Here is a 27,372-nt window from a genome sequence, read left to right on the forward strand (position 1 = left end):
CCCTTGCTCGCCCTTTAATAGGCTCGTTATTATGCAGAGCAAACTTGGCACCGAAAGGGCGACATCTAGCAGTGATTATAGTGGGGCAGGCTCATCAATATTAAGCACACCTTACATTCCGGCTCTTTGTGTGCTGCAAGCAGACGTTATTCATATCTTTAGGCTGGCCTTTAAAGGGGCCCTGAACTCAAAGTTGTTGTTTTTTCCCATAAGGTTTAAAAAAGTGAGAGAGGGTTAGATAGTGTTGAGCCAATACATAGACAGACGCAAATGAAACCGAGGTGGAAGTATTGCCCTTTGCAACCAGTTAGTTTAAATGTTATAACTTATGAAATCTGATTGGCTGAACTGGGCAATGGCTTATATAGCTGAAAGGTGGCCACTAATGATACAATTTGGCGAACGATCGTTGATTGTTGTGAAAGATCACAATTGATTGTTTGGGGATACTAACAGATGAAAATATTCTATCCAACTTGATCAGATTAATGAAATCGAACTGATTTTCAGATCGAACCCATCAGTCTGATTGGATTGGCTAGGAGATTAGTGACGTTAGTGATCCCAAACGTTCATTTTCAATCGTTCAAACTTGTAATCATTCATAAACAATTGTTCAGCAAATCGTATTGTTAGTGACCACCTTTATTGGAATTTTTGTTTGGCATGGGTCTTAGTAAATCGGCCTCTGTGCTTATTGCCCACGGTTCATGAGGCTTCCACTCATTTATTATTTAGTCATGTAATAATCAGACATTTATAGTTTTGTAGTTTGTAGTTTGTGTTCCTGTTGGGTTGAATTCCCCACTTGCTCCCAATACCCAGCATTGGTCATGTAACTGGCATTTGCCTCTAGAAACAATCTATTTATTGTACAGATATTAAAGAGGTTGATTCACTAAAAGCCAGTAAATTTGCTGAGTGCAGTCAGTGCACGTCCAGGGCCGGAGCTACCATAGGAAAAAATGGGCAATTGCCCCAGGGCCCCAGAGCCTGTAGGGGCCCCCAAGTTGTCCCTCCCCATCTTAACTGTTGCTTCCCAGGGACTCTGCAGAGTCTGTTAAGTTGAGAGGTGATTGGGGGAGGGTCAGCTCAGGGGCCCAGGAGGGAAGTTTGGCTGCAACAAAGGCCTCTAATGACGCTTTTTGGTCAGTGGGTGTCTGTTGGGGGGCCCCCAGGCTAATTTTGCCCTAGGGCTTAATTTTTACTTGAACCGGCCCTGTGCACGTCAAGATTACCGGTACCTACGACATTTCCGTAACATGTATGTGTTACCCAAGTACTATTAAGCGTGCTAATTGTGTAACACGTGCTACTCCAATGGCATAAGTACCAGTTAACTTGTGGCAAATTTACTGGCTTTGAGGCCTCGTATCTATTTGCGTGATTTCAGCTGAAATTTGCAGGGATATCAGAAGTGCATAGACTGCACCATCTAATGTCCCCTTCTATGTATTGGGATTCACTGTGGAATAGCAATTTATGGTTGCATGCATTTTTGGGCATTCTCAGTGCGACTCCATTCATTAGAAATGACTTGGATTCCAACTGCATCCGAAAAAATCGTGGAGCAATGCAGTACCATTTGCCGCAATGGCTGCCTGGTAAAAACAAGGCAATAAATCAACCCCATAGCTCCCAACTTTCCATTTTTTAGAGGCACACTTCATTTGGGAACCAAAATCTTTTGTCCCCTTTTCTTCTTTATATGTCCATTTTCAGAACTGATGTATAGGTCTAGGTAATAATATACCGGTACATTAATTATTTCTGTTTCAATATAATTTTTATTAAAGTGTAAAAAAATATGCTCAGCCAACATGTAAGTAAAAGCATTTCCATCAAATTGGCCACAGCCAAAGAGCAGTATTACTTTACTTTTCTGGCAGGTAAATCCAACAACAATTAAAAAGAAAGCATCAAAATAACGTAAACAGATGTCTTATTAGCAAATTAAGAACTTTGGTACATTAGAACCCTAAGGCCCTACTCCTATCATTAGTGAAGTTATCTTGGGCCCACAGGCATAGAAAACAACCCCACAAAAATAGGAAAAAGAAAAAAAGGGAAAAAAGGCAGATAGAAAGATCCCTATTAGTTAGGCATATATCGGCTATCAACTGTCCATCAACCCTTGTACTGAAGCGGCAACATTAGCTAAAGATGTTATATTGCCCTCCCAGGTATGTGACATATTAGAACTCAGTTCTCAGCAGTGGACACCCCTGATCCTCACATGTTAGGTCATTAAATCACTGTATTACTGGGAGCTCTGAAACTCATACCTGCAGGCCCAAGTTTTGGACAGCCTGTCAATGATATCCTGGGCAACCAGAACAAGCTCCTCAAGATCCTTGATCTTGTTCACTCTCTGCAGCCACATTTTAACTGAGGGAACTTTCACCGATTTCCACAGGACGAGTTGTGTAGCAAGTACATGTCTGGAGATTCAATCACTGGACTTTATTTATTATTGCTACTAAAAAAAAAATTTTTTAATTGGCTCTAAATGTTATTTATATCCTTTAAACTGGCATTTATTATTTTTAAATATTAATATAAAGAACAATTAATGATGATAGAAAAGTTGTTTGAATTATAAAACAACATTTTGCTAATTATTTCTTTGAGATATTTTGGGAGGTGTGCAATATTTTTGTCAAGGAGTATATGTGGAGAAGCATGTGATAAGTTTTGGTTTGTAGGCCTCTAGTTGATAGTTTGTGTGATCATGCCTTTACTACTGTACTGTTTCTATGAGCTAAAATAAGAAGCAGATGTGAGACTGTGATATGAATCATCATATTATCAAGACCAGCCAATCAATGATTTTTAACCAATCACCCATCCAAACTGATTAATTATTTTCCAGAAGCATTTCGGTAGAATAAATTAATAATTTGGCCTGACTTAATACTTTGTAAACCAAAACATACTAGTATAACCTACTATGGGTTTGTGCCAGAGCAGGGACAAGGTCCTCCAGCACCCAAGGCTGAGACACCAAAGTGCGCACCCACATCCCTCCCACCCCAGCTGTCACACACGGATTGCTATTAGACTAAGAGGGCCACAGGGCCCACAACCTCCCCAACACCTTAATATCTAGTTATCTGGCTTGCAGTCACTGCTATGTATCCCCTTTTCTTATTTCTTTCTGCTTCATACACAATTAGGAATGACAGCTGATTGAATTGTGCGCCCCCTCCTACACTGCGCCCTGAGGCTGGAGCCTCTCCAGCCTATGCCTCGGCCTGGCCCTGGTTTGTGCCCCAAAATAAGTCCCCAGAATCCAAAGTGTCCCTATCACATGGTGGGGCCATACACTATGTAACCTCTTAACATCACGGATAGTAATATGAACAGTTTAATGTTCTGTGCAAAGCACTGTTACAGCACTTTATAAATGTGTCATGACAATAATAATTTATGTTCTGCCTTTTGTGTGCACAGGAGTTGCTGAAGAGGACTCCAAAGAGACACAGTGACCATACCGCTGTAGTGGAGGCCCTGCAAGCTATGAAGGCTGTGTGCATCAACATCAATGAGGCCAAGAGACAGATGGAGAAACTAGAAGTATTGGAGGAATGGCAGAGTCATATCGAGGGTTGGGAGGTGAGAGTCAAACAGACTTCAAGTTATTAGTTTTATCCTAGTCTTGTGTTCCTAAGGTGGCCCAAGAATGTCCAACTCCAGTCCTCAGAGTCCATATCCATGCCAAAGATTAGAATGGACAGTGAGATGGAGAAATGTGGTCTACGTGATGAGCCTCACCTTTACTGATACAGTCCCATCTATTCATTTGAGCTGTGCCAAAAATGCATGAGGGACCTCGGCCCTTAAGGACTGGAGTTGGATATCCCTATAAACTCTTTTCTATGTGGAATAACAAATGAGGGTGTTGTATATATAGAGCTGGGCATGAAGGGCCTGTGGAGTTTCAACATAGTCACTTGAGACATGCAGCCATATCTAAAATAGTGCAAACACAACTATATAACATTTCTGTGCATCTGACTGGATTTTGGAAGTAGAGGCAGTGGGGTTGGTTAAATCGGACCCAAACTAAATTTTAATTGAAAATATTTAGCTGCACCACTCTGACACAAAGTTCAATAAACACTCCTTCAAGCATATGAGCATTTCAGTGCATGCTTTACACCCTTCTCTTTTCATAACTAGGGTTATACAGGTGGCAGCCATTAGCAATTCCTCCTTTGCCGGACACCACCTACTCCACCAGTCTGCCGGATTCTGTCTCGGCAATATGAAAGGAAGGCAAGGGTTCCTCCAATAAATGAAAAATATTTTATATTTGTCATCATGCAGCTGAAAAAAGGCTGCTGATTATTATTATAAATTAGAAAATAGATTTTATTTCTGAAATCTTGTATTTTTAATTTGGGTCCACTTTAACTAAGGTGGGACAATGCTGGAAAAAATATGATTCAGAACAACAGAACTGGATTTATGAAAAAGATGCTTATGCTGTGGGTGCATACTTCTCTAATGCACAGACTCTACTAAGCTTGCAGAAAGCTTTGCTATGTTTTGGTATGACCCTAGCGTGGGCTGCAAACCTTTGCTAATTTACAAGACACATACATAACATTTATATTGAGCTTTTCTCCTGGTGGACTCAAAGTGCTTTTAGAGCTGCAGCCACTTAGGCAACCAGGATAATTAGGGAGCTTTGCCCAAACTAAAAAATTATAAAAAAAATCCTGTCTAGGTTTCCTGGATCCCTTTAGTCATTCATTGTTCTTAGCTTTAGTAAATCAACCCCAGAGGAAACATCACTACACTTCACTGCATTTGTCTTTTGGTAAAAAATATTTCCGCTGTCATGTTCAGAAGCTTTGATCTGAATTGTACAGCTTAAAGTGATCATACATCAGCGGCCGATCGACCATCAGATTTGATTATTATGATTAAATCGGATGAAAATCGGTGCCGAAATTAGTCACATACATCAATCGGACAAGCTGCAAGTTGTTTGGCCAACATGCGTGATTGGGTGCGCAGCGGTAACCACGTGCAATATTCGGACCAGCAGCATACCGGACGTAACCCCAGAACTGTCTACCTTGTGTAGTGTAAAATGCGACACCCCCCCAAACGCTGTGGAGGGAGGATAGCTCCAGGGGCGGTGATGCAACTAGGCTGTGTCACTAGGCCGACTCCTGCAAGATTTCATTCATCTCAGTTGTCTTCTCCTTTTTTTTATGAGGGGAGTATTATTTGAAGAGAATGATGCTAGAATGCTTTATATTTCTCTCCTGGCAACCAGTCAGTGTCTCATTTACATGTTCTGCCTAGCAACAAGAAACTTTAAAAACTGGTTGTTGGAAGAAAGTCCCACACTCAAAATGCTTCAGACACGTATTATGCCCTTAAATATATTTGTGATCCATTTTCCAATTCATGATATATATAAAAAAAATATGTGCCATTTAATGATTTCCCCACTGACAATAGGTGTTATTTAAACACAGCACCAGCTAAATGTATGAAATTGTTGAGATTATTATTGTCATTTAGTATTTATATAGCGTCAACATCTTCCACAGCGCTGTACAGAGTATATTGCCTTGTCACTTAACTGTCACTCAGAGGGGCTCACAATCTAATCCCCACTATCATATGTCTATGTTATGTATTGTGTAGTGCATGTCTCGTTGTCTAGGACCAATCTAGGGGGAAGCCAGTTAACTTATCTGTATGTTTTTTGAATGTGGGAAGAAACTGGAGTGCCTGGAGGAAACCCACACAAACCCAGGAAGAACATATAGTTCCCTGGTTGGGATTTGAATCGGGGACCCATCGCTGCAAGGCGAGGATGCTAACCCCTATTCCACCATGCTGCCCAGTGTATGTAGCTGTACACGAGAAAGTGCATAGCTAGCACGAGACAAAAAGATAGTTTTTACAGAAATGTATGCATCTGGAGCTGTGTCTTACCAGCAAGTGCTGACATGTATTTATATCATACAAGAACAGAGACCTGAAAAAGCACGGTGGCGTAGTGGTTAGCGCTCTCGCCTTGCAGTGCTGGGTCCATGGTTCGAATCCCAGCCAGGTCAACATCTGCAAGGAGTTTGTATGTTCCCCCCCCCCCCATGTCTGCGTGGGTTTCTTCCGGGAACTCCAGTTTCCTCCCACAGCCCAAAAACATACAGATAAGTTAATTGGCTTCCCCCTAAATTGGCCCTAGACTACAATAAATACACTACACAATACATACGACTATGGTAGGGATTAGATTGTGAGCTCCTCTGAGGGATAGTTAGTGACAAGACTATATTCTCTGTACAGCGCTGCGTAAGATGTCGGCGCTATATAAATAGTAAATAATCATCATCATCATCATTATCACAGACGAGGTAACCACTGAACACTCGGCACTGCTAGCCGGTTCGGATCCATGGAATAAACATCTGGTATTTGGCCGAGCCTCAGAAGCAAGCATGTAGAAACAAAGTGATTTCTTACCAGAAGGAAACATTTAACACAGCGACTTGGCTTTGCAAGGAATAAGGAAAAAAAATAAGTTATTTTTAGAATCAGTAAAGATCAAAGCAGGGCTTAAAATCCCATTGCACACAATCTGCTGAGGTTGTTATTATAATGGACATCCTGGCATCAGTAGCCATCTGCAGTGATATATAGCTTCTCTTGCTGGCTGGCTCTCTAGTGGTAGAGATCTCCCATGATCTGTTTCCTGATGTTATTGTTCGTTCATCCAATGGGCTGTCAGGAATAAAGCTGTGTAGCTAGATAAAATTGTGTAATTCCAGTTCCCTCTTTTAGTAGAACTCATCAGGATCTGGTATTTAAAAAAATATATATAAGGGCCATATCCTATTCTAGGTGATAAATAGCTTGCAAGAAGGGAACCCCCAGATGTCCTGTTAGGTAAATAGGTATAGAACAGGGCTGCCCACTCTTTTTCTGTTTGCGAGCTGCTTTAAAATTTGCAGAGTCAGGAGATCTACCAACATTTCAAATGTTGCAGAATGTGCCCCTTGCCCCCCCCCCCCCCCCCCCGTTGTCATGAACAGTCCCCAGGTACAGGCGCCTCCAGTATAGTTAGCCAGGCATAGGTGCCCCCAGTATAGGTAGCTAAGTATAGGTGCCCCCTGTATAGGTAGCCAGGCATATGAGCCTCCAGTATAGGTAGCCAAGTATAGGTGCCTCCAATATAGGTAGCTAGGTATAGGTGCCTTTGCTAGGTATAGGTGCCGTCAGTATAGGTAGCTAGGTATAGGGGCCTTCAGTATAGGTAGCTAGGTATAGGTGACTTCAGTATAGGGAGCTAGTTGTAGGGGCCTTCAGTATAGGTGGCTAGGTATAGCTGCCTTCAGTATAGGTAGCTAGGTATAGGTGCCTTTGCTAGGTATAGGTGCCTTCACTATAGGTAGCTAGGTATAGGTGCCTTTAGTATAAGTAGCTAGGTATAGGTGCCTTCACTAGGTATAGGTCCCTTCAGTATAGGTAGCTATAGGTGCCTTCGCTAGGTATAGGTGCCTTCAGTATAGGTAGCTAGGGATAGGTGCCTTTGGTATAGGTAGCTATAGGTGCCTTCGCTAGGTATAGGTGCCTTCAGTATAGGTAGCTGGGTATAGGTGCCTTCGGTATAGGTAGCTATAGGTGCCTTCGCTAGGTATAGGTGCCTTCAGTAAAGGAAGCTAGGCATAGGTGCCTTTGGTATAGGTAGCTATAGGCGCCTTCGCTGGGTATAGGTGCCTTCAGTATAGGTAGCTGGGTATAGGTGCCTCCGGTATAGGTAGCTAGGGAGAGGTGCCCAGGTGCCGGGTTAATATAATCACTTACCTCCCTCCAGCGGTAGTGTCTGGGGCTCATCCTGGTGTCCCCTCTTTCAGCTGCAGGGCAGAGAAGCATGTCGGCGGCTGAGGGAGCACTCCGGTGGGCAGTGTGAGTTAGTGCGTGCGTGTATGGGTTGTGCCCGGCGCCGCCCCCAGCCATGATGTCACGTCATAGCAGAACCGCGCCTGGCTTCTCTTTCTTTAACCACTTTGCCTTTCTCCTCCCCGCCTTCCGATTAGCCAGCGGCCATATTGCCACAATCTATCAAATAGGCAGTCACGATCTACCGGTAGATCACGATCAACTATTGGGCACTCCAGGTATAGAGGATCATTTTTGATCATTTAACCTCCCTGGCGGTAAGCCCGTGCTGAGCACGGGCTCTGCCGCGCAGGAGGATTTCTCAGGCCCTGCTGGGCCGATTTGTATAATTTTTTTTTTTGCAACACGCAGCTAGCACTCCGCGCTCGATCACCACACTTTGCCGCGCCGTGCCGCAACCCCCCTCCCCCCCCCCCCCGACCCCGTGCGCTGCCTGGCCAATCAGTGCCAGGCAACGCTGAGGGGTGGATCGGGACTCCCTATGACGTCACGACGTCCATGACGTCGGTGACGTTGTCCCGCCCCGTCGCCATGTCGACGGGGGAAGCCCTTCAGGAAATCCCGTGATCGCCGGAGGCGATCGAAGCAGGCGGGGGGATGCCGCTGTACAGCGCCTATCATGCAGCGAGCCCTAGGCTCGCTACATGATTTAAAAGAAAAACATTTAAAAAATAGTGATGCGCTGCCCCCTGGCGGTTTCTAATAGACTGCCAGGGAGGTTAAACAAAAAACTTTACCTTGGTAAAAAATGTTTTATCTTTCACTTCTTCTTTTACTTCTTGTTTCTTTCTTCTCTTTAAAGAGGAACTTTAAGGGCCCGTTTCCACTAGCCGCGAATTTGCATCACATCACATCAAACCTGAAGCCAATGCATGTCAATGGAGTAGTTTCCACTGAATGCAAATTTTCATTTGCGATACGACCTGGGGAAATTATGGATGGCATGCTGCAGATATCCACAACACACATCCTATTCCCCTTACCAGAAAGAGACAGCCGCACCCGGACTTCCCGAAAGAACTGGTAGTCACCTGCGGCTAGATGCAGCGCAATGCAATTCAATCGCATCTGGACAGTGGAAATAAAGGCTTTTTCCAACTGCCAAGCAAGCAATAAATCCCTCTGTACAGAGAACTCTCAGTAACAAACATTCCGTACAGTTCACCTGACAGGACTAAAGATGTCACCAGCAGTGATGCATTTCAGAATGTAAATCAGAGAAAGGAAAAAGTTTACAAGATATTACAATGGGCAAACACTGACTAAATAATCTATAAATGATTATTGTAAAAAATAAGCAATATGCTCTTCGTCATCACACCGGCCGCTGCGCGTCATCACGATGACCGGGGTGACAGTACTGCGTATGTGCGGTTTAATCGCGCATGTGCAGTACTGTCACGCCAGCCGCCGTGATGACGCGCAGCGGCCGGCATGATGAGGAAGAGCGACTCCGTTAAAGAAGTGGGAGCCTGACACCCAGCCCGGGTGTCACCGGTGCGGTATGCGGTGGAGGGACCGGGAGAAGAGCCAGGATGACGCCGGGGGACCTCCCGACCTACGGTGGGCTGGAGAAAGCCCCAGGTAAGTACCAATTTCGTTTATTTTTAGAGCTCAGGGTCCCTTTAAGTGTCTTGTCATACCACTTTTAGAAGTGATAGTTTTTCAGTTGTCCTAAAGAACTTTCGAAGTGCGACCACCCAGTTCCTGTTACAAAGCTGGACAACTGAGCGGAGACGGTTAATTTGCCTCCTGCTCTGACGGTGGTTGCAAGGATTTGCAACCCACCCTTGTGAGTACATACATCCTGAGCAATTTGCTTTTCTGGATCTTACACGATTCTGCACCATTGGGCTCCTTTTGTCTGAGGTTGTTACAGTCACAGGAATCATCGACATAAGCTTCTGAACTGAAGATAAACTGATGAGATGAACAATTATATTTATCCTCCTCCTCCTAAATAGGCGTTTTATGTTAGAGTCTTACAGTTTGATTTTGTATTTAAAAACTAAAAAGGTAGGTTTAATGTTTTTATTGTCTCAAGTGAATGACTTTTTGGATCCTTTCACATTACATCTGTTGTGGTGTGGGTAATGCACAAAATGATCGTATCACAATGTGATGCAATGATATTGCATTGGTACATTCACATCTATGGGTTAGTGGCATGGTGTACCAGATTTTGTCTGAATGACGCGCATCACATTGTTCATTTACTGGACGACATACGCAAATATAATTACAGTGAAGCATACTTTTATGTATGCTTCACTGTATGCATCACATCGCACTAGTAAAGTGCAATGACCTATTTTTCAGGATGAATAACACGATGTGAGAATTATGAAAGAACCTTATGAACTATTGACCTTTTTTATTTATTCCATGCACTCAAAAGTTGTTGTCTGCCAGGCAAGAGCTTTATGGCTTGCAACTTGTAATGAGAGTTATGCTAGAGTCTCACTAGAGAGAAGCTGTGCTTTGCATACCTGAATTCTTAACCTTTAAATCCCGAAAATGAAAAAGGAACAGCCTACTCCTTTGCAGGCATGGCACTGTAATAAATACACATAATTAACTCATATCAGTTAATTTACCCTTTAAATAATATTATACAATATTTTCCCTATCAGGGATCCCCTGTAACTTTTATTTGCATGCTGTTTGGATTTGAATATGTAGGTTCACTTACTGCTTGCTAATATAAGACTCTAGAAGGGTCCAATATTGTAAGAGAATAGGCCAGAGCTCACAGGAGCTGATCTCTTGTGTAATGATAGAATTGGGGAGGAAGACAGATATGCTGTTCCATTTGTTCCATATGGGCACGGGTAAACTGTTAGCTTTGCCTTCAGTTAACTGATAAATATTCGCTTTGTCTCTTTACAATTTATCTAATGTGCAAAGATTAAAAAAAATGCAGTCACTTTTATTAGAAATATATATAGTGTTGCTCCAAAAAGTCACATAACATGCAAATCTGCATTCACACAAGAGAAAGAAATCTAGCAGTTGACTTGAAATGTAGCAGTTGACTTTCCAGTTCTACATTTCTTTCCCTTCCTGGTTCAGTGTAGAAATGCGAAATGGAGAATTTCTTTCTCATAACTACAATTCATCGGTTTATTTTAAAGGATACCAGAGCCCGAAGTTCTATTATTAAAAAACATGTTGTGCAGGTGGGAGAGTGTCTTAGTTCACTTACTGCTCCCTCTGTTTCAAGCTGCATGGCTCTGTTCCCTCGTTTCAACCCCCCTGTTGCGGCTCCCGACCAGAGTGTCCAGTATGGAAACACTGCACCGTGCATATCCAGTATTTCTTTTCCTCTCTCCTGTGATTGCGCTCCTCCGTCTTTCCTAGTCGCATCCGCTCACTCCCGTCCTGCAGGCACCCTGGCGTGTGCACTCCATAGCCCTCTGCAGCTGGGAAAACGGAGGAGCGCATTCACAGGGCATAAGAGAGGAAACACTGCGCATGCGCGGTGCAGTATTTGCATACTGGACGCTCTGGTCTGGAGTCACAAAGGGGGGTTGAAATGGGGGAACGGAGCCACGCAGCTTAAAACAGAGGGAGTTGTAAGTGAACTATGACACCCTCCCACCTGCACAACATGTTTTTTAATCATCCTTTAATGTAAAAGCAAAAGAGGAGAAGCGTTGCATAGTGTGATAACTTGTATTCAAATAAAATTGCACAAAACAAATGCACTTACTTTAAAGAAGATAAAAACAGGCATTAAATTGGTATTAAGCCCTAGAGAAGTCATCCAGCGGGGGAGCAACCTGAAGACTGCAGTGGCCAACAGCCATTGGGGTCTTAGGTGCAATCTGTGGAACTGTCATGTGCCTGCTACGTCACAACGCGTTTCAGCATACCCGCTCCTTCGTCGGGAGACCTGCTTATTTTAGGCCTGTTTTTATCTTCATTCTAGTCAGTGCATTTGTTTTGCATCATTTTTATTTGATTAAAAGTTACCATTCTACGGAGTGCTCCACCTCTTTTGCTGTTCCAGTACACCTTTTCAGCTGTGTGCTGAGGAGCTGCTAGAGTGTGTTTTCCTACTATCTCATTGGCTTGTTCCCTGTCCTGAGCAGCACCCAATTTCCCATCTATTTTTCACCACTGGTTTATTTTAATGGTTACACATAATTCCTGAAGGGGCCTTCTTGCTACATTTACCCCCAGCTATTCTTCCTTCTATCCAAGATTAACCCTGCAGGGAATCCATGCCTATGAATCCACTTATATATCCTGAGACAAAAGTATTTAATACGAGCACATATACTTATTCTTACCCTGAATTCCTTTTCGTCTGTCTTATTCAGCCATGTGAAAATATTGCAGTACAGTTTGATTACCCCCACATGTAGTGGTAGCAAGAAGCCACTTGCTCATGCTCCACCCAATCATCCTTCCTCCTTTTTCCATTGAACTCTGCACACTATAGCTATAGCTGAGAACCGTATTTACACAGCACTTGTGCATTAGTGTTACTTTAAAGTTCAGGCAACGATCATTAAGGGCAGCACACATTGACCGTGTGTATGAACCTTAAATCTCTTGAGAAGCCTGCTGTAGCTACGTAGGTGTGGCACACAAAGGTGAGTAGGAGAACAACAGGGTAAGCCAACACTCAGCGAGATGATACAGTCTGAATCTCTCGTTTCCTCAGCCAAGAACGATCCAGTGTGTGTACAAGGCCGTAGTTATGCGCTTTACAATTCAGTTTTTTCTCTTAATCAAGAGAAATCAAGAGATTTAAAGCAAATCTCAAGTGAAAACAATATAATATAATGAAATGTATGTGTACTACGGATAATGAATACCGGTAAATCATTCGTAGCAAGTAGTTCATATTTGCAGTTTAGAAACCACACTCTGTCTTTCAAGCTATAAACAAAGAAGAAATCATGACCCTTTGAACTTTACTGCAGTAAAAACCTTATTTCAGGCTGTCTCTCACTGTTTCTTTGCTGTTTAAGTGCTTCAAAAAACAGGACTGTATTTGACCCAGTGGGTCGAGTTGCTCAGAGAAGCTCTTTTGTATAGATAACAACTGAAGTTTTTCAACTCTTCCGGTACAGGAAAACAATAAGAGACTCTTTTCTTTGCTACTAATGTTCTTTTTTTTTAGCTGTACTACACATACAATTTATTTTTGCTTCAGGTTGGCTTTAACTACTTAAATAGAGTCTCCTATTTTACTTTATTTTTAATTAGAGATAAAATAACACATACTGCTGACAAAAATATACACTTCTGAGTATGAAAATTTAAAAAATATTAATAAAAACTAAATAAAATACAATATAGTATTGGTTATGTATAATTGCACGATAGTAGGTTACTATTTTTCACAGTAAGAAATGGATGAAGGTGGTTTCACGCATCTTTGACAGAGTTCAATAGTGTCCATGGGCAATAGATTTTCAGCACCACTTCCCTAAAGTATTCAGCTCAGAATTGGCAGGATGCCCTCATTGGAATGGAGGTGATTACAATCAACTCAGCTCCATCCATTAAACAGTTTTTATACCTAAAGTTTTCCTGTAAAACAATTCAATTGTACATTAGACATGATCTACTGCTTTTTATGTCCTATTTTGGTCATCTACTCCTTTATGTTTTTAACTATCCACCACTTATAGCTTGAAGGCACCTTAGTTATCAAATACATTCTACTTAAAGAGGAACTTTAGTGAAAATAAGTAATGAATACAATTTTTTTTATTTTTTTTTTACAATATTAGTTTGTAAATTATTTAGTCGGTGTTTGCACAATGTAAAATCTTTCCTCGCCTGATTATGGACAGTTTTCAAGTCAAAATCAATAAATAGCTAATAGTTGGTTATCACTACAGCAACACGATGAGGGATCAGCACACCAATGGTGAGTTTAAGTGCCCTCAGTATAGGTAGCCAAGTATAGGTGCCCCAATATAGGTAGCCCAGGTACAGGTAATTCAGCTATAGATTTCCCAGTATCGTTAGCCAGCTTTAGGTGCCCTAGTATTTTTAGCTAGCTACAAGTGCCCCAGTATAGTTAGCAAGCTTCAAGTGCCCCAGTATAGTTAGCAAGCTTCAAGTGCCCCTGTATAGTTAGCTAGCTATAAGTGCCCCAGTATAGGTTAGCTAGCTATAAGAGGCCCACCAATCTCCTGGTCTCTCTCCGCCTCCCTTCCTCTCCTTCTGCAGTGATAGCGAGTGCCCCTTACTCTTCCTCTGCAGCGATAGCAGGTGGCCGATCCCCCATCTCTCTCCCCGCATCCATCCACCCCTCCCTCCCTCTCCTTCAGCAGTGATAGTGGGTGGCTGATCTTCCCAACCCCCCTATCTCTCTCTCCCCCCCCCCCCCCCCGCATCCATCCCTCCCTCCCTCCCTTCCTCTCCCTCTGTGATAGCAGGTAGCCAGCGCTGTTACTCACCGTGCCTCTTGCCCGCGCCATTGATCACCTACTCTGGTCTTCTCTATCCACAGTACTGGGACGCAATGTGTCTTGGTACTGTGGACAGAGAAGACTAGAGCGGTTGATCGATGGCGCTGGAGAGAGGCACGGTGAGTAACAGTGTCGGCCACCCACTATCACTGCAGAGGGAGAAGAAGGGTGGGAGAGATGGATAAATAGATGTGGAGAGAGATGCAGAGGCTTGGGGAATCACTCTGGTAGGGGGATTGGTGAGGTCCTGGGCCTCCTATAGTTAACTAACTTATACTGGGTCACTTCTAGCTAGCTAACCTATTGTGGGAGCACAGAGTGCTCTAGAAAACTTCCTGAGCGGCATGCCCAACACTGTGTCGGGCATACCGCTTTTAGCTTATTTTTCTTGCATACCGCCCAGGAGGTGAAGTAATATTTACAAGTATAAGATTATAATTCCATACTTCACTTTTATTCCAAGAGTATTTATTTTATTTTCTTAAAGAGTAACTGTCAGGCTGCAGAAGCTAATTTAAACCTCTATTCTCCTGTGTTAAACAGTTTAGAAGGAAGCCAAAAAGGCATTACTGAAGATAAAAATCTCTCTTACCTTTGATGTGTGCTTATCAGCAAGCCGCATACCATACTGCAAAGCATTCTGGGGCCCTCAGCAGCTTGTAATCAGTCCAGCTAAATCTCCGGGCAGAGTACACTGCAGGAGTCCGCTATTGTTCCTAGCCACATGGCTAATTAATATTCACTGCAAACTGTGTTATTCAGTACAAGCTTTTCTGTGATCAGGAAGCAGGCAGGACATGACGACACATTTGGCTTCAGACAAGACAGACAATCATGGAACCTGCCATGAGCTGTCAGGAGCATCAATCTCTGCATATACTGCATATACTATATAAAAATTCTGTGAAATCCAAACGTGGACAGTGAAATGCATATGTAATGTAAGTACAGCCAATCTTTAGCTACTGATATATGTGTTTATTTTCTCTGAGACCTTATACCTAACAGCTCCTCTTTAATACTTTTTAAAAAAAAATCTCATATGTAGATAACTTTTTTTATTAAACACAATTCCACACAATGATGTAATTAATCACATTATTTCTATTCAAAAACAAAATGTGCTTTCTTTCTGAAATAATCCAAGATGTGGACCTATTTCTATAGTGTTTTGTTATGCTGTATTATCTTTTTTTGCCATTATAATACTGTTATCTTCTGTTACTATTATTATTCAAATCAGCCATAGTGAACTCTTTTGTGCCTACAGGGTGATAAGAAAGAACTGAAAACAGCATCTATTTTTCTTGTCTTATTTTTTTACTTTTTAATTCTTCCTTTTTATTAATGATTCATAACTATGCTGTTCTGTTTATCTGGAACAAAGTCATTTACATATTTGGTGTAGCTTAATTTTGTTTACTTTGTTAGGGCTCCAGCATAACAGACACTTGCACTGAAATGTTAATGCACGGCGTCCTTTTAAAGATTTCATCTGGGAATATCCAGGAGCGGATCTTCTTCCTGTTTGATAACCTTCTGGTGTACTGCAAAAGAAAACACCGGTAAGGGCTCAAAAAATAATTTTCTGATATGAACTGTAACTAACTTCAATTTAGACGTCTCATCAAAATAAACTTTAAGGTGCCCAATTAACGGTTCTGTTTTTCATCAGATGCAATCTTTTAACGTGGTTTGAACAATCGTAACTAATCGAAAGGCAATTATCAATTGTTGATCATAAAATCCGACTTTTGGATCGATAATTTTTCCTTTTGCGATTGACCAAAGAATCGTATCACATCGATTTTTTTGCCATAAATGCCACAGTTTTCTATACAATTCGATTTTAAAAGTCGCATTGAAAGATTGAATCTGAAGTAAAAATTGTACCGTTAATGGGCACCTTTAGTTTGTGTTATTTTTTTCTGTCTTGTTCATGCTTTTAATTGTAACTGTTTCTATATGGTGAAAAATGTAAATTATGTCTAACAGTGAAGCTGTACATTTTGCATAATAGTGAAGCTTTTGCATTGAAAAGGGAATATAGTGTATTTCGTTGAATTTTTAAATTGTTAATTAAAAAACAACAACTGTAAGTTAATAAAATGTAATATGAAATGTGAATGTCTCGCATATACCACCTGCGTCCAGCAGGGGGCATGGTCTCTCAGAAAGCAGCATTCGGTAATCCTAGATGCAAAATTATCTAAAAGTGCCCATTAACTGTACAATTTTTTGATTAGGTGCGATCGTTCGACACAATGATAGCATTGTACAGAAAGCTGCGCAGTGTGTGGCGAAAATGGATGTGAAATGATTCTACGGTCGATTGGAACTGAAAATGCAATTGACCCAAATGTTGGATTTTATGATCAAATTGGAGTAAAGAAAATGCCCTAATCCCCTTTTTATGGGAACGGTCAATAATTAGGTCCTGATTACTTTTGATAATAAACATAGTTACATACTTATTTGGGTTAAAAAAAGACATATGTCCATCAAGTTCGACCAGAAAACAAAGTACAAAATCAGCCTGCTCTCTCACATATCCCTGTTGATCCAGAGGAAGGCGAAAAACCCTTGCAAGGCACGGTCCAATTAGACCCAAAAAGAAAAAAAATCCATCCCGACTCCAGATGGGAATCAGATAAAATCCCTTGATCAGGGATTTGCATCATTGCGTCAAAAGATCACATCTGATGAAAAATGTGACCATTAATAGGCATCTTAAAGTGGATCCGAGGTGAACTTTTACTCATTGCATAATTGTGTTCCTTTCCTATTGTTGATAGGGCATTCCTCAAGCCAAATACTTTTTTGTTTTTGTTTTAATACTCTAATTCCCAATAAACTAAATAAACCATGCCCACAGGTTTTCAGAAAGCCTTGGCAGTAGCAAGGGCTCATGGGAGCTCAGTCTGGGCAGGAGGAGGAGGAGGTGTTACTAGCCATTGATTTCAAAGGCAGAGGGAGGAGGGGGGATTAGGTTTTTTTTCACAGGCTTAGTGATCAAGATACAGATAAGCCTGCCTCTGTGTAATGTTTACAAACAACATGGCTGCTGTCATTGTATCACAGGAAGAAATAATCATTTTCTATTAAAGCTGTTTGCAGCTATATTTGCTGTGTAAACTATCTAAACTTTAAATAAGATATATAGACAAGTTACTTGTTATAGTTAGTTTTTCCTCTCGGATCTGCTTTAAGATGCGTTTCCTTTGCTGCTTCCTCACTGCTTCGAGGGAGTGTTCACACGTGTCCTGGCATTTTAAGTACCGTATATACTCGCATACAAGCCGAATTTTTGACCCCCAAAAAGGGGGTCAAAAGTTGGGGGGTCGGCTTGTATGCGAGTCTGGTGCTGGTGATGGTGGTCCGAGCCCCCCACACTGTCACCCCGCCCGCCCCCCGCGGCCGCCGCTACCACTGCAATTACCTGCCCGGCGCCGCTTTTTCTATTCCCCTCCTGTCCGGCTCCGTAAATCACTGCAGCGCTCTTCACGGCGGCTGCAGTAGAGAGAGAGAGCGGTTCCCATAGCAACCGCCGCTACAGGAAGCCGCGCTCTTCGCTGCTTCCTGTCTGATCACAGCAGCCACCGTGAAGAGTGCTGCTGTCCTACGGAGCCAGAGAGGAGGGGAATAGAAGAAGCGGCGCCTGCTAAGGTAAAAGCAGCGGCGGCGGTCGCGGGGGAGAGGGGAGGCGGGGGTGGGCACTGGGGCACTACCTAGCGATACTGGGGCACTATACTAGCGATAGTGGGGCATTATACTAGCTATATTGGGGCACTATACTAGCTATAATGGGCACTATACTAGCTATAATGGGGCACTATACTAGCTATATTGGGGCACTATACTAGCTATAATGGGCACTATACTAGCTATAATGGGGCACTATACTAGCTATATTGGGGCACTATACTAGCTATAATGGGCACTATACTAGCTATAATGGGGCACTATACTAGCTATATTGGGGCACTATACTAGCTATAATGGGCACTATACTAGCTATAATAGGGCACTATACTAGCTATATTGGGGCACTATACTAGCTATAATGGGCACTATACTAGCTATAATGGGGCACTATACTAGCTATATTGGGGCACTATACTAGCTATAATGGGCACTATACTAGCTACACTGGGCACTATACTAGCTATAATGGGCACTATACTAGCTATACTGGGGCACTATACTAGCTGCACTGGGCACTATACTAGCTATAATGGGCACTATACTAGCTATAATGGGGCACTATACTAGCTATATTGGGGCACTATACTAGCTATAATGGGCACTATACTAGCTACACTGGGCACTATACTAGCTATAATGGGCACTATACTAGCTATACTGGGGCACTATACTAGCTGCACTGGGCACTATACTAGCTATAATGGGCACTATACTAGCTATAATGGGCACTATACTAGCTACACTGGGCACTATACTAGCTGCACTGGGCACTATACTAGCTATAATGGGCACTATACTAGCTATAATGGGCACTATACTAGCTACACTGGGCACTATACTAGCTATAATGGACACTATACTAGCTATACTGAGGCACTATACTAGCTATACTGGGCACTATACTAGCTGTACTGGGCACTATACTAGCTGTACTGGGCACTATACTAGCTATACTGGGCACTATACTAGCGATACTGGGACACACTAGGGGAATAAGGTGGCCAGCATTTCCTACCCCCGGCTTATATGGGGGTCAATCATTTTTTACTGGTTTGTTAAGCAAAAGTGGGGGGTCGGCTTATATGCGGGTCGGCTTATATGCGAGTATATACGGTATGTTATTTTCTGCATGAACAATTTTGCATTTGCAAAATTTTGGAGTGTACGAACATTCATGCTTGTTTTTTTGATTGTCATAGGCAATTGTGTGCAAAATGTTGAATTGTGATTAATCTGTGAATACTAATGAAGCATGTTTACATTTAAATCCATCTCGTTAACTTCAAAATGCAGATTTTTATGCTAAACACAAATTTATGTGCTCCCATTGAGTTGCATTGAAACATGAATCGCACATTGCACAAAAAAATAAATCAGATCTGCCATCTGAATTTTGAAACGCAGAAAAATTGCAACCATAAATTTGCATATGAACGCACATATGGCACACATATTGTGTTGCGTTCATATGCAAATTTATGGTTGCAATTTTTCTGCGTTTCAAATTCAGATGGCAGATCTGATTTATTTTTTTGTGCTTACAAAAATCACAAATCATACTCCCTGCCTTAGGATTGGTAAGGATAATGAAATTACTAAGCAACAAAATGACGAAACATTTCCTTTAAAGGATATTTATACTAGAAAGACTTTAAGGTTTTAAAAACAGGCAATGCAAGAGATTGTGCACAGGGTATGAGCAAACTCATAGGAATGGTGTGACTCATTGAAACACCTGCACTTTACACAATATGCCTGTTGTCTGTACTACTTTACATAATAAGTGTGTATGAGTCAAGTGCCAGCCCTGATTTAGCACAATAAGTAGTATAACACCACAGATAGGTGAAACCAGTAAAGAGTGAAGAGTTATTTAAATGTAACTAATCTGTACTTCCACCCAAAATAAGTGCCCTGTAAATACCATCCCCTAATCCTATCTCATCACTGCTATAATATTGCTTGTAGTTAAACTTAATGGGAAGTGGGAGTCTAAAATGGGACAATTCCGTCTGAATTGACGAAACGTGTAAACAGTTATATATATAGCCAATATAGTTTCAGCGCAGTTCACTTGAAGGCATTCCAATTAAATGTCTTGTGTAGGCAAAAAATACAGTGTCAGCAAGGGAAATCAAATAGGCTTACCAGCCCCTGATAACCTAGATTATAAGGTTGTATGTACACATAATATGCATGGATAGATCCTAGTGGTCCAAGTTAAACATAAGGGTCCCCTATTCGAATGTCTCCGCAGGCTAGGGTAGCCGCAGTCATCAGGTGCGGGAAGCTCTCCACATCGAGACATCAGCAGATTAGTTATAGGTTAACTGGTTGGACACAAGACCAAGTGTAGTATGTTTATTGGCTCCACAAGCCAAGTAAAAATAAGGTTGAATCAGATAAATAAACTTACATCGGGGTCCCAAATTACAGGGTACCCCACAATAAAAAAGTGCTTAATGTAAAAGCCCAACGGAGGGAAAAGGTTAAAGTAAAAATAGTGCTTTTTGTTGAACTGTTAAAACGGTGTGTGCTAAACTGGCAGGGTAGAAGTCAGACAGTACCATCTTTACTTTGGCCTAACACTGTCCCTCGATTTGGCTTTTACATAAAGCGCTTCTTTGTTGTGGGATACTCTGTAATTTGGGACCCCCATTGTAAGTTTATGTATTTTAAGTGGAGTGCCCACTGCCCAGCCACACAAACATTATAGGAACAAACAGACTCCACATACTGTAGATAGTATCCCGGCTCAGAGATGGACCTGGCAGCTCCCACAAAAAGGAGACAGCACATTGTTCAGCTCTTACCAGCAAGACAAGACAGCAATGTGCATTAGTAACACAATGTTATTCAGGTATGTGGAACATTGTTATTATTATTAATCGATTTATAAAGCCCAAACACATTCTGTGGCGCTGTACAAAGTAAGAAACAAACATGGGGAACAAAATAATAGAGACAACGGTATACACCAATATACGTAATACAGAGTTGGTACAAAATACAGAATTGGTAATTACAGTGCCAAAACTAATTATGAATAAAACTGTAACAAATTCCAAGACACAAAACGGTGAGAGGGCCCTGCCCTTTAGAGCTTACAACCTAAAGGTATAAGTGTGGAACAAGAGGTGGGGTAGTATACTATATTTATACCTAGAGGCAGTGTGTTTTAGGTTATCTAGTAGGAGTACAAATTGGCCAGATATATAAAGGAGAACTGGCCTAAAGTAGAGCATATGTTGGACAGAAAAAGTGAGTTTTGAGGGCACGTTCAAAGATATCAGAGGTTGGAGAGTGATGGATGTGTTGTGGAAAAGGATTCCAGAGGAGGGGTTAAGCACATGTGAAATCTTGTATAAGTGAATACGAAGAGGTGATTCTAGAGGAGGAAAAAAGGTCATGTGCAGATCTGAGATTGCGATTGGGTTGGTATCTGTAAACTAACACGGAGATGTACGGGGAGAGAGATTGTGGCGAGCTTTGTAAGTTAAGAACTGGATCCTCTGGTTAATTGGTAGCCAATAAAGAGCTTGACAGAGAGGAGCAGCAGAGGAAGAGCAGGGAGAAAGATGAATGAGACAAGCAGGCGAGTTCAGTACAGATTGGAATAGTGCCAATCTGTTAGTTGGTAGTCCACAAAGTAGTATGCTACAATAGTCCATGAATAGAACATGAATCAAGTCAGGGAAAGTCCCATTCAAGTTTGCTTTAATGCTTCCATTTCACCGGGGCTGTGAAGTCAGTACAAAATCATCCGACTCCGACTCCTCAGTTTATGAAACCACCGACTCTGACTTCGATTCCCGGTACCCAAAATTGCTCCGACTCCTCGACTCGAATTTTTACAAAGGCTATGGATTTGGTTCAAAAGCTGACTCCTCAGTTTTTTAAAACCTCTGACTCCAAGTACCCAAAATTGCTCCGACTCTGACTCCTCGACTCCGACTCCACAGCCCTGCATTTCACCACATGAATGGACTCCCCAGTAATAGCCGTGATTATTTCTCTGTCAGAATTTGTAGTCCTCAAAATTAAAAAAAAAATCTAAATGTGGTGGAAAATATAGCATTTCTCCAAAGACTTCCCTGTGCGTAGACCGCATTGACACACTTGCTTGGTCAGTTTGAGGTCTTGGCTGTTGTGGCCTCCTCACATATTAGTCTTTATTTTTCCGTATTTAGAAAGACAGTCTCGTTCAGACTGTACGCTTTTTGTTGGTTGTTTGTCAGATGTTACAGTTCCAAATATAGCGTTCTGCAAGCAGAGTCAGGCTTGAGGAAGTCTCTTAAAGTTATGTAAATTGTTTGCATTTGTGCATTTAGCTGGCTATGGCTCTTTAGATAAATAATCTCCTACATTCCTGTGTTTCCTTGGGGAAACAGGGTTTATTGATAGCCAGAGAACTTGCTGACAGCAGTGTTCAAACAATGTCAAACATGAAGCCCCCTTTCTGGCTATATATATACAGTCTGCACTAAGAAGTTGCTACATTGTGTGATCTGTAAGCACTATGGGTCACGGTTTGCATTTGTTATGCATGTTACTAGATTGGACTTGTTCTCTGTTATGATGCTGGGAAGGGGGTGGCTGCATGAGTTTAGGCAGAAACTTGCTGAAAGTTGTTTTCTCAGTCCACCAAGCAATCAATGGGACACTTAGTAATCATTATAAAATAATGTAATGATAATCGATTTCAGCTTGCCCCATTCAAGCACCATGCCCCGAATTTCAAAAGATCCATAGATACTTGCAGTTTAGATTCCCAAAATGATAATTCAGGATCAGGGGCAACTTTTCCCAAGTCTGTACAGGTGAGCCCAATCTTCCACCAACAGCTCGTTAGGAAATCATGCCACTACTGCTAAGACCTGCTTCAGGCTTCAGCAGGTCACTCCCTCTTGTCCTTGTCCCTCCCCCATACATAGAACAGAACACACTGATAGCTGGTAACAAAACAAAATGTTTGTAGGCTAATGATTCCAAAACTGCAACCCGGAGCAATTTTAATTGATCATTTTGGGTAACAAATGATTAAAGGATACCCGAAGTGACATGTGACATGATGAGATAGACATGTGTATGTACAGTGCCTAGCTAGCACACAAATACAGTAACTATGTTGTGTTCCTTGTTTTCTTTCTCTGCCTGAAAGAGTTAAATACCAGGTATGTAAGTGGCTGACTCAGTCCTGACTCAGACAGGAAGTGACTACAGTGTGACCCTCACTGATAAGAATTTCCCCTTTTTACCTTGTTCTTGCCCTCAGAAGCCATTTTCTGCTAGGAAAGTGTTTTATAGTTGGAATTTCTTATCAGGGAAGGTCACACTGTAGTCACTTCCTGTATGAGTCAGGACTGAGTCAGCCACTTACATACCTGATATTTAACTCTTTCAACCAGAGAAAGAAAAAAAGGAACACAGCATAGTTATTTGTGTGCTAGGCACTGTACATACACATGTCTATCTCATCATTTCACATGTCACTTTGGGTATCCTTTACAGATGAACTGTAACCAAGTATTGAACGTCATGCCAATCTTTAGCTGATACCCGCTTTTCCATGAGAAATCTTTTCTCGAATAGATCATCAAGGGGGTCTGTATTGCTGATATTGTGATGAAACCCCTCCTACAGTGTGATGTCAGGACCTACTCAGGTCCTGACAGTTTCCTGTTTGTGAACCTTGTTCCATTGTGGGTGATAACAAATGTTTCCAACTGCTAAGCAACCAGTATCTCCCTCTGTGCATATGTATAGCTATAAAAAAAACAATCTTTTAGCCTATCGCAATGTTAGTGGGTGTGGTAATAGATTATGGCAGTGATGCTGTCTGCCAGTAGTGAAGATGATGACTTACAGGCTCATTGTGGATCAAACAGCATGAACAGATTACTTGGCAAATAATCATTTCTTGATCTCTTTTCTATTTTTTAACTTCTCATCTTCCAATGTAGTCATTTAATGTTTTTCTCCTTTTCCTCTTTAAAGAGACTCTGTAACAAAATTTTCATCCTTATTTCTTCTATCCTTATTTCTTCTATCCTATAAGTTCCTATGCCTGTTCTAATGTGGTCTGGCTTACTGCAGCCTTTCCTACTTGCACAGTGACTGTATTATCTCTGTTATATGATCTAATCTTCTCTCCTCTGTTGGCTCTGTCGGGCTGAGGCAGTCAGACTGGAATGTGCAGGGCTGCTTTTGATTGGATAGAAGCTATACACACCCTCTCCAGGCCCCCTGCAGGCTCTGTATGACTCACACACTCTGCTTATGTGAGCCTATCACAAGCTGGTTAGTTTGTTTGTAAACACTGCCTAAAACTGGCAATTACAAGCCAGGTTTGCAGCAGAGAGTGGCAGAAACAGCACAGAGGGGCCCAGGAGAACATAATGAATAGAATGGTATGCTCTTTGTTGTAAGAATTTTAGAGTACAGATTCTCTTTAAAGTGTATACTAGAAATACATTAAGAATTAATTTAAATTCATTTGTTCAGATGTTCTTTACCCAGTACTTATGGTTGCTTTTTTCAACTGTGCACTACATTATTTTCCTAAATGATCACTCCTTTTTGTTTTTTGTACATATAAAATAGTTTTCCATAGCAACCAAAAACACACTCAGTATAACTTTGGTATTACTATCTGCATCTTAGTGTTAGTACTGTGTGCTGAAAATATACTGTATTATAAGGTGAAAATGAGATAGTGCCCATGGTGCACAGAACATAGCTCATGAGATATTACTTCTTATCTTTTTTCACCTTATTGTGGAAAGTAGAAATTTGCTCAAAATAAAGTGTGATATTACCCTTCCCACCTTCATTCACCTTCTTTCTAGAAGGCATCAAATAAGGGGCCATATTCGGTAAACTCCAGTAAAGTTGGCATATGCAGGGAGCACATGGCAATTTTTCCATTAACTCTGCAGATTTTGTAGTGCACAAGTAGCGAAGGTGGTTTTTCCTAGGCTATGTAGTCTGTGGATACAATTGCTGTGTGCGCCCTCCGCACAGCAACTTTACTGACTATGGTCCAATGTATGTATGGGTATCTTCTGGGTGATCCAGTTTCCTTCTACATTTGAGTATTTAAAAAATATGTAGAGGTCAGTTAGATTTCTTCCATGAAATAGGCCCAAGACTGTGGTAAGTACTTTAGATTTGAATACCACTGAGGGATGGTGACTACTGTTATTGGCCCTATGTTATATTATAGTTACCCAGAACACCCTATATGTTCAGTTTCTTTAATTTGCAAAATGATCTTTGATTTGCAAAATGATCTTTGATTTGCAAAATGATCTTTGATTTGCAAAATGATCTATGATTTGCATAAAAACACTCTTTCTATGTCTTTCATGTCCCTACTCCCTATGCTTCTGTGGATCAATCAAAAACAGTCTTATCAGTCTGCCGACAGTTTGTACTCAAGTGCAACTGTAGGCAGAACGTCCGCCCAGCAGGAGGGTCTGACGGACCCGTCGTTTGCAAAAGTACGGCGTGTGTATGCGCTTTAAATCACACACCTGAAACAAGCCAGCAGCTAATCTCGTCAGATTTGTCATAGACGTCTGATTTGCATGCTTGTTTGGTGGCTATGGCTAAAAGTATTAGAGGCAGAGGATCAGCAGGACAGCCAGGCAATGTGCATTATTTAAAAGGAAATGCCAGCCTCCATATCCCTCTCACCTCGGGTTCCCTTTCAACAGCCCTCAATCCTTCTGCATTTCTTATTGTACCTCCCTTATAGTTCCCACATTTTAGTGCCCCCATTTTTGTACTCACTGTTGCCATGGCCCATTATAATACTGTTTATTTCCACCATTGTAGTGCTAATGAGGGACACAGCAGGGAAATAAAAGGACAGCAAAGTTTATGTTCACGAACATGGCAAAAAAGGGATGCAATTTTATAGATGATCCTGGCCAGGTATCTAGAGGGCTCTGTGTAGTAGTTGGATAGTGTACTGGTTAAGGGCTCTCCCTTTGATGCAGGAGACCTGGGTTCAAATCTTGGCTCTTCCTGTTCAGTAATGCAGTGCCTATCCAGTAAGGTGACCTTGGGCAAGACTCCCTAACCCTGCAACTGCCTACTGAGCATGCACTAACGGCTGCAGCTCAGGCACTTTGTGTCCACCAGGAGAAAAGCACAATATAAATGTTCTGTGTCTTGTCTCCTTTTACAAAGTAAGTGTCCAGAATGGTTACGTTTCTACTAAAGTATATGGCCAATATGCAATTCACTTTTTCTGCAAAGTTTTGTTCTAGGAGATAGTTTTCCATCTTCTGTTTAAAATAACTTTTCAGTACTTTGCAATTAAATAAACTTCAAAAGTAGGTGAAAAGGTATTGTCAAGTATTTTCTTGTTTGATGGTGGCTTAAAGGGCATTTTATTGATAAGGTATAAAAGTATCACCAAGGAAAAAACTCAGGAGAAAAAGTGAATTGCATATGGGCCTATGTCACCAGAATTCCCCTTTTAGCCTTTTCCCGCAACCACCCGGGCTTCTTCATATCCCATAAGTGGTTACTGGTGTTTGTCAGAGAGATGTATTTCACTTCCTTTCTGCAAAGGAAGTGAGGAAAATTGCAGCTTCTTCTTCTTTTTTTTTTGTTGTTGTTTGTTTTTTTACATGTTGCTCATGTTGAGCATTCACAAAAATTAAATAAAAAAATCTCTTTAAAAAAACAGAAACTGGGGATTCTGATGACATTAAAATTCAGGTGTGTCATTTATATAGTTTTTTTCCCATGTTATATTTTTTAAATTCAGTATACTTTGAACCTATATGGCTTAAAGAGAATCTGTACTCTAAAATTCTTACAATAAAAAGCATACCATTCTATTCATTACGTTCTCCTGGGCCCCTCTGTGCTGTTTCTGCCACTCCCTGCTGCAATCCTGGCTTGTAATTGCCATTTTTATGCAGTGTTTACAAGCAAAAGACATAGCAAGTGATAGGCTGAGAGGATAGCAAGTGATAGGCTAAGAGGAGCTCAGTGTGTGAGTCATACAGAGTGTGCAGGGGGCCTGGAGAGGGTGTGTATAGCTTCTATCCAATCACAAGCAGATTAGCACATTCCAACCTGACTGCCTCAGCCCTACAGACCCGACAGAGGAGAGAAGATTAGATCATATAACAGAGATAATACAGCCACTGTGCAAGTAGGAAAGGCTGCAGTTAGACAGAGCACATTAGAACAGGTATAGGAACTTATAGGATAGAAGAAATAAGGATTAAAATTTTGTTAGAGTCTCTTTAAAAGTCAACTAAATATGTGTTTCCTTTAA

The 27,372-nt window shown here is 41.5% G+C and overlaps 1 protein-coding gene across 1 annotated transcript in view; it reads left to right on the forward strand.

The window, feature by feature from the left end:
* Positions 1-27,372, forward strand: part of PREX2 (phosphatidylinositol-3,4,5-trisphosphate dependent Rac exchange factor 2) — a 415,237-nt gene that overhangs the window by 104,098 nt on the left and 283,767 nt on the right. The window contains exons 6-7 of the mRNA XM_068237470.1: positions 3,454-3,615; positions 15,798-15,931. Coding sequence (XP_068093571.1) covers positions 3,454-3,615; positions 15,798-15,931 — 296 coding nt within the window. The remainder of the gene's footprint in view (positions 1-3,453; positions 3,616-15,797; positions 15,932-27,372) is intronic.

The sequence above is a fragment of the Hyperolius riggenbachi genome, chromosome 5, assembly GCF_040937935.1.
Source record: "Hyperolius riggenbachi isolate aHypRig1 chromosome 5, aHypRig1.pri, whole genome shotgun sequence".
Lineage (NCBI taxonomy): Eukaryota > Metazoa > Chordata > Amphibia > Anura > Hyperoliidae > Hyperolius > Hyperolius riggenbachi.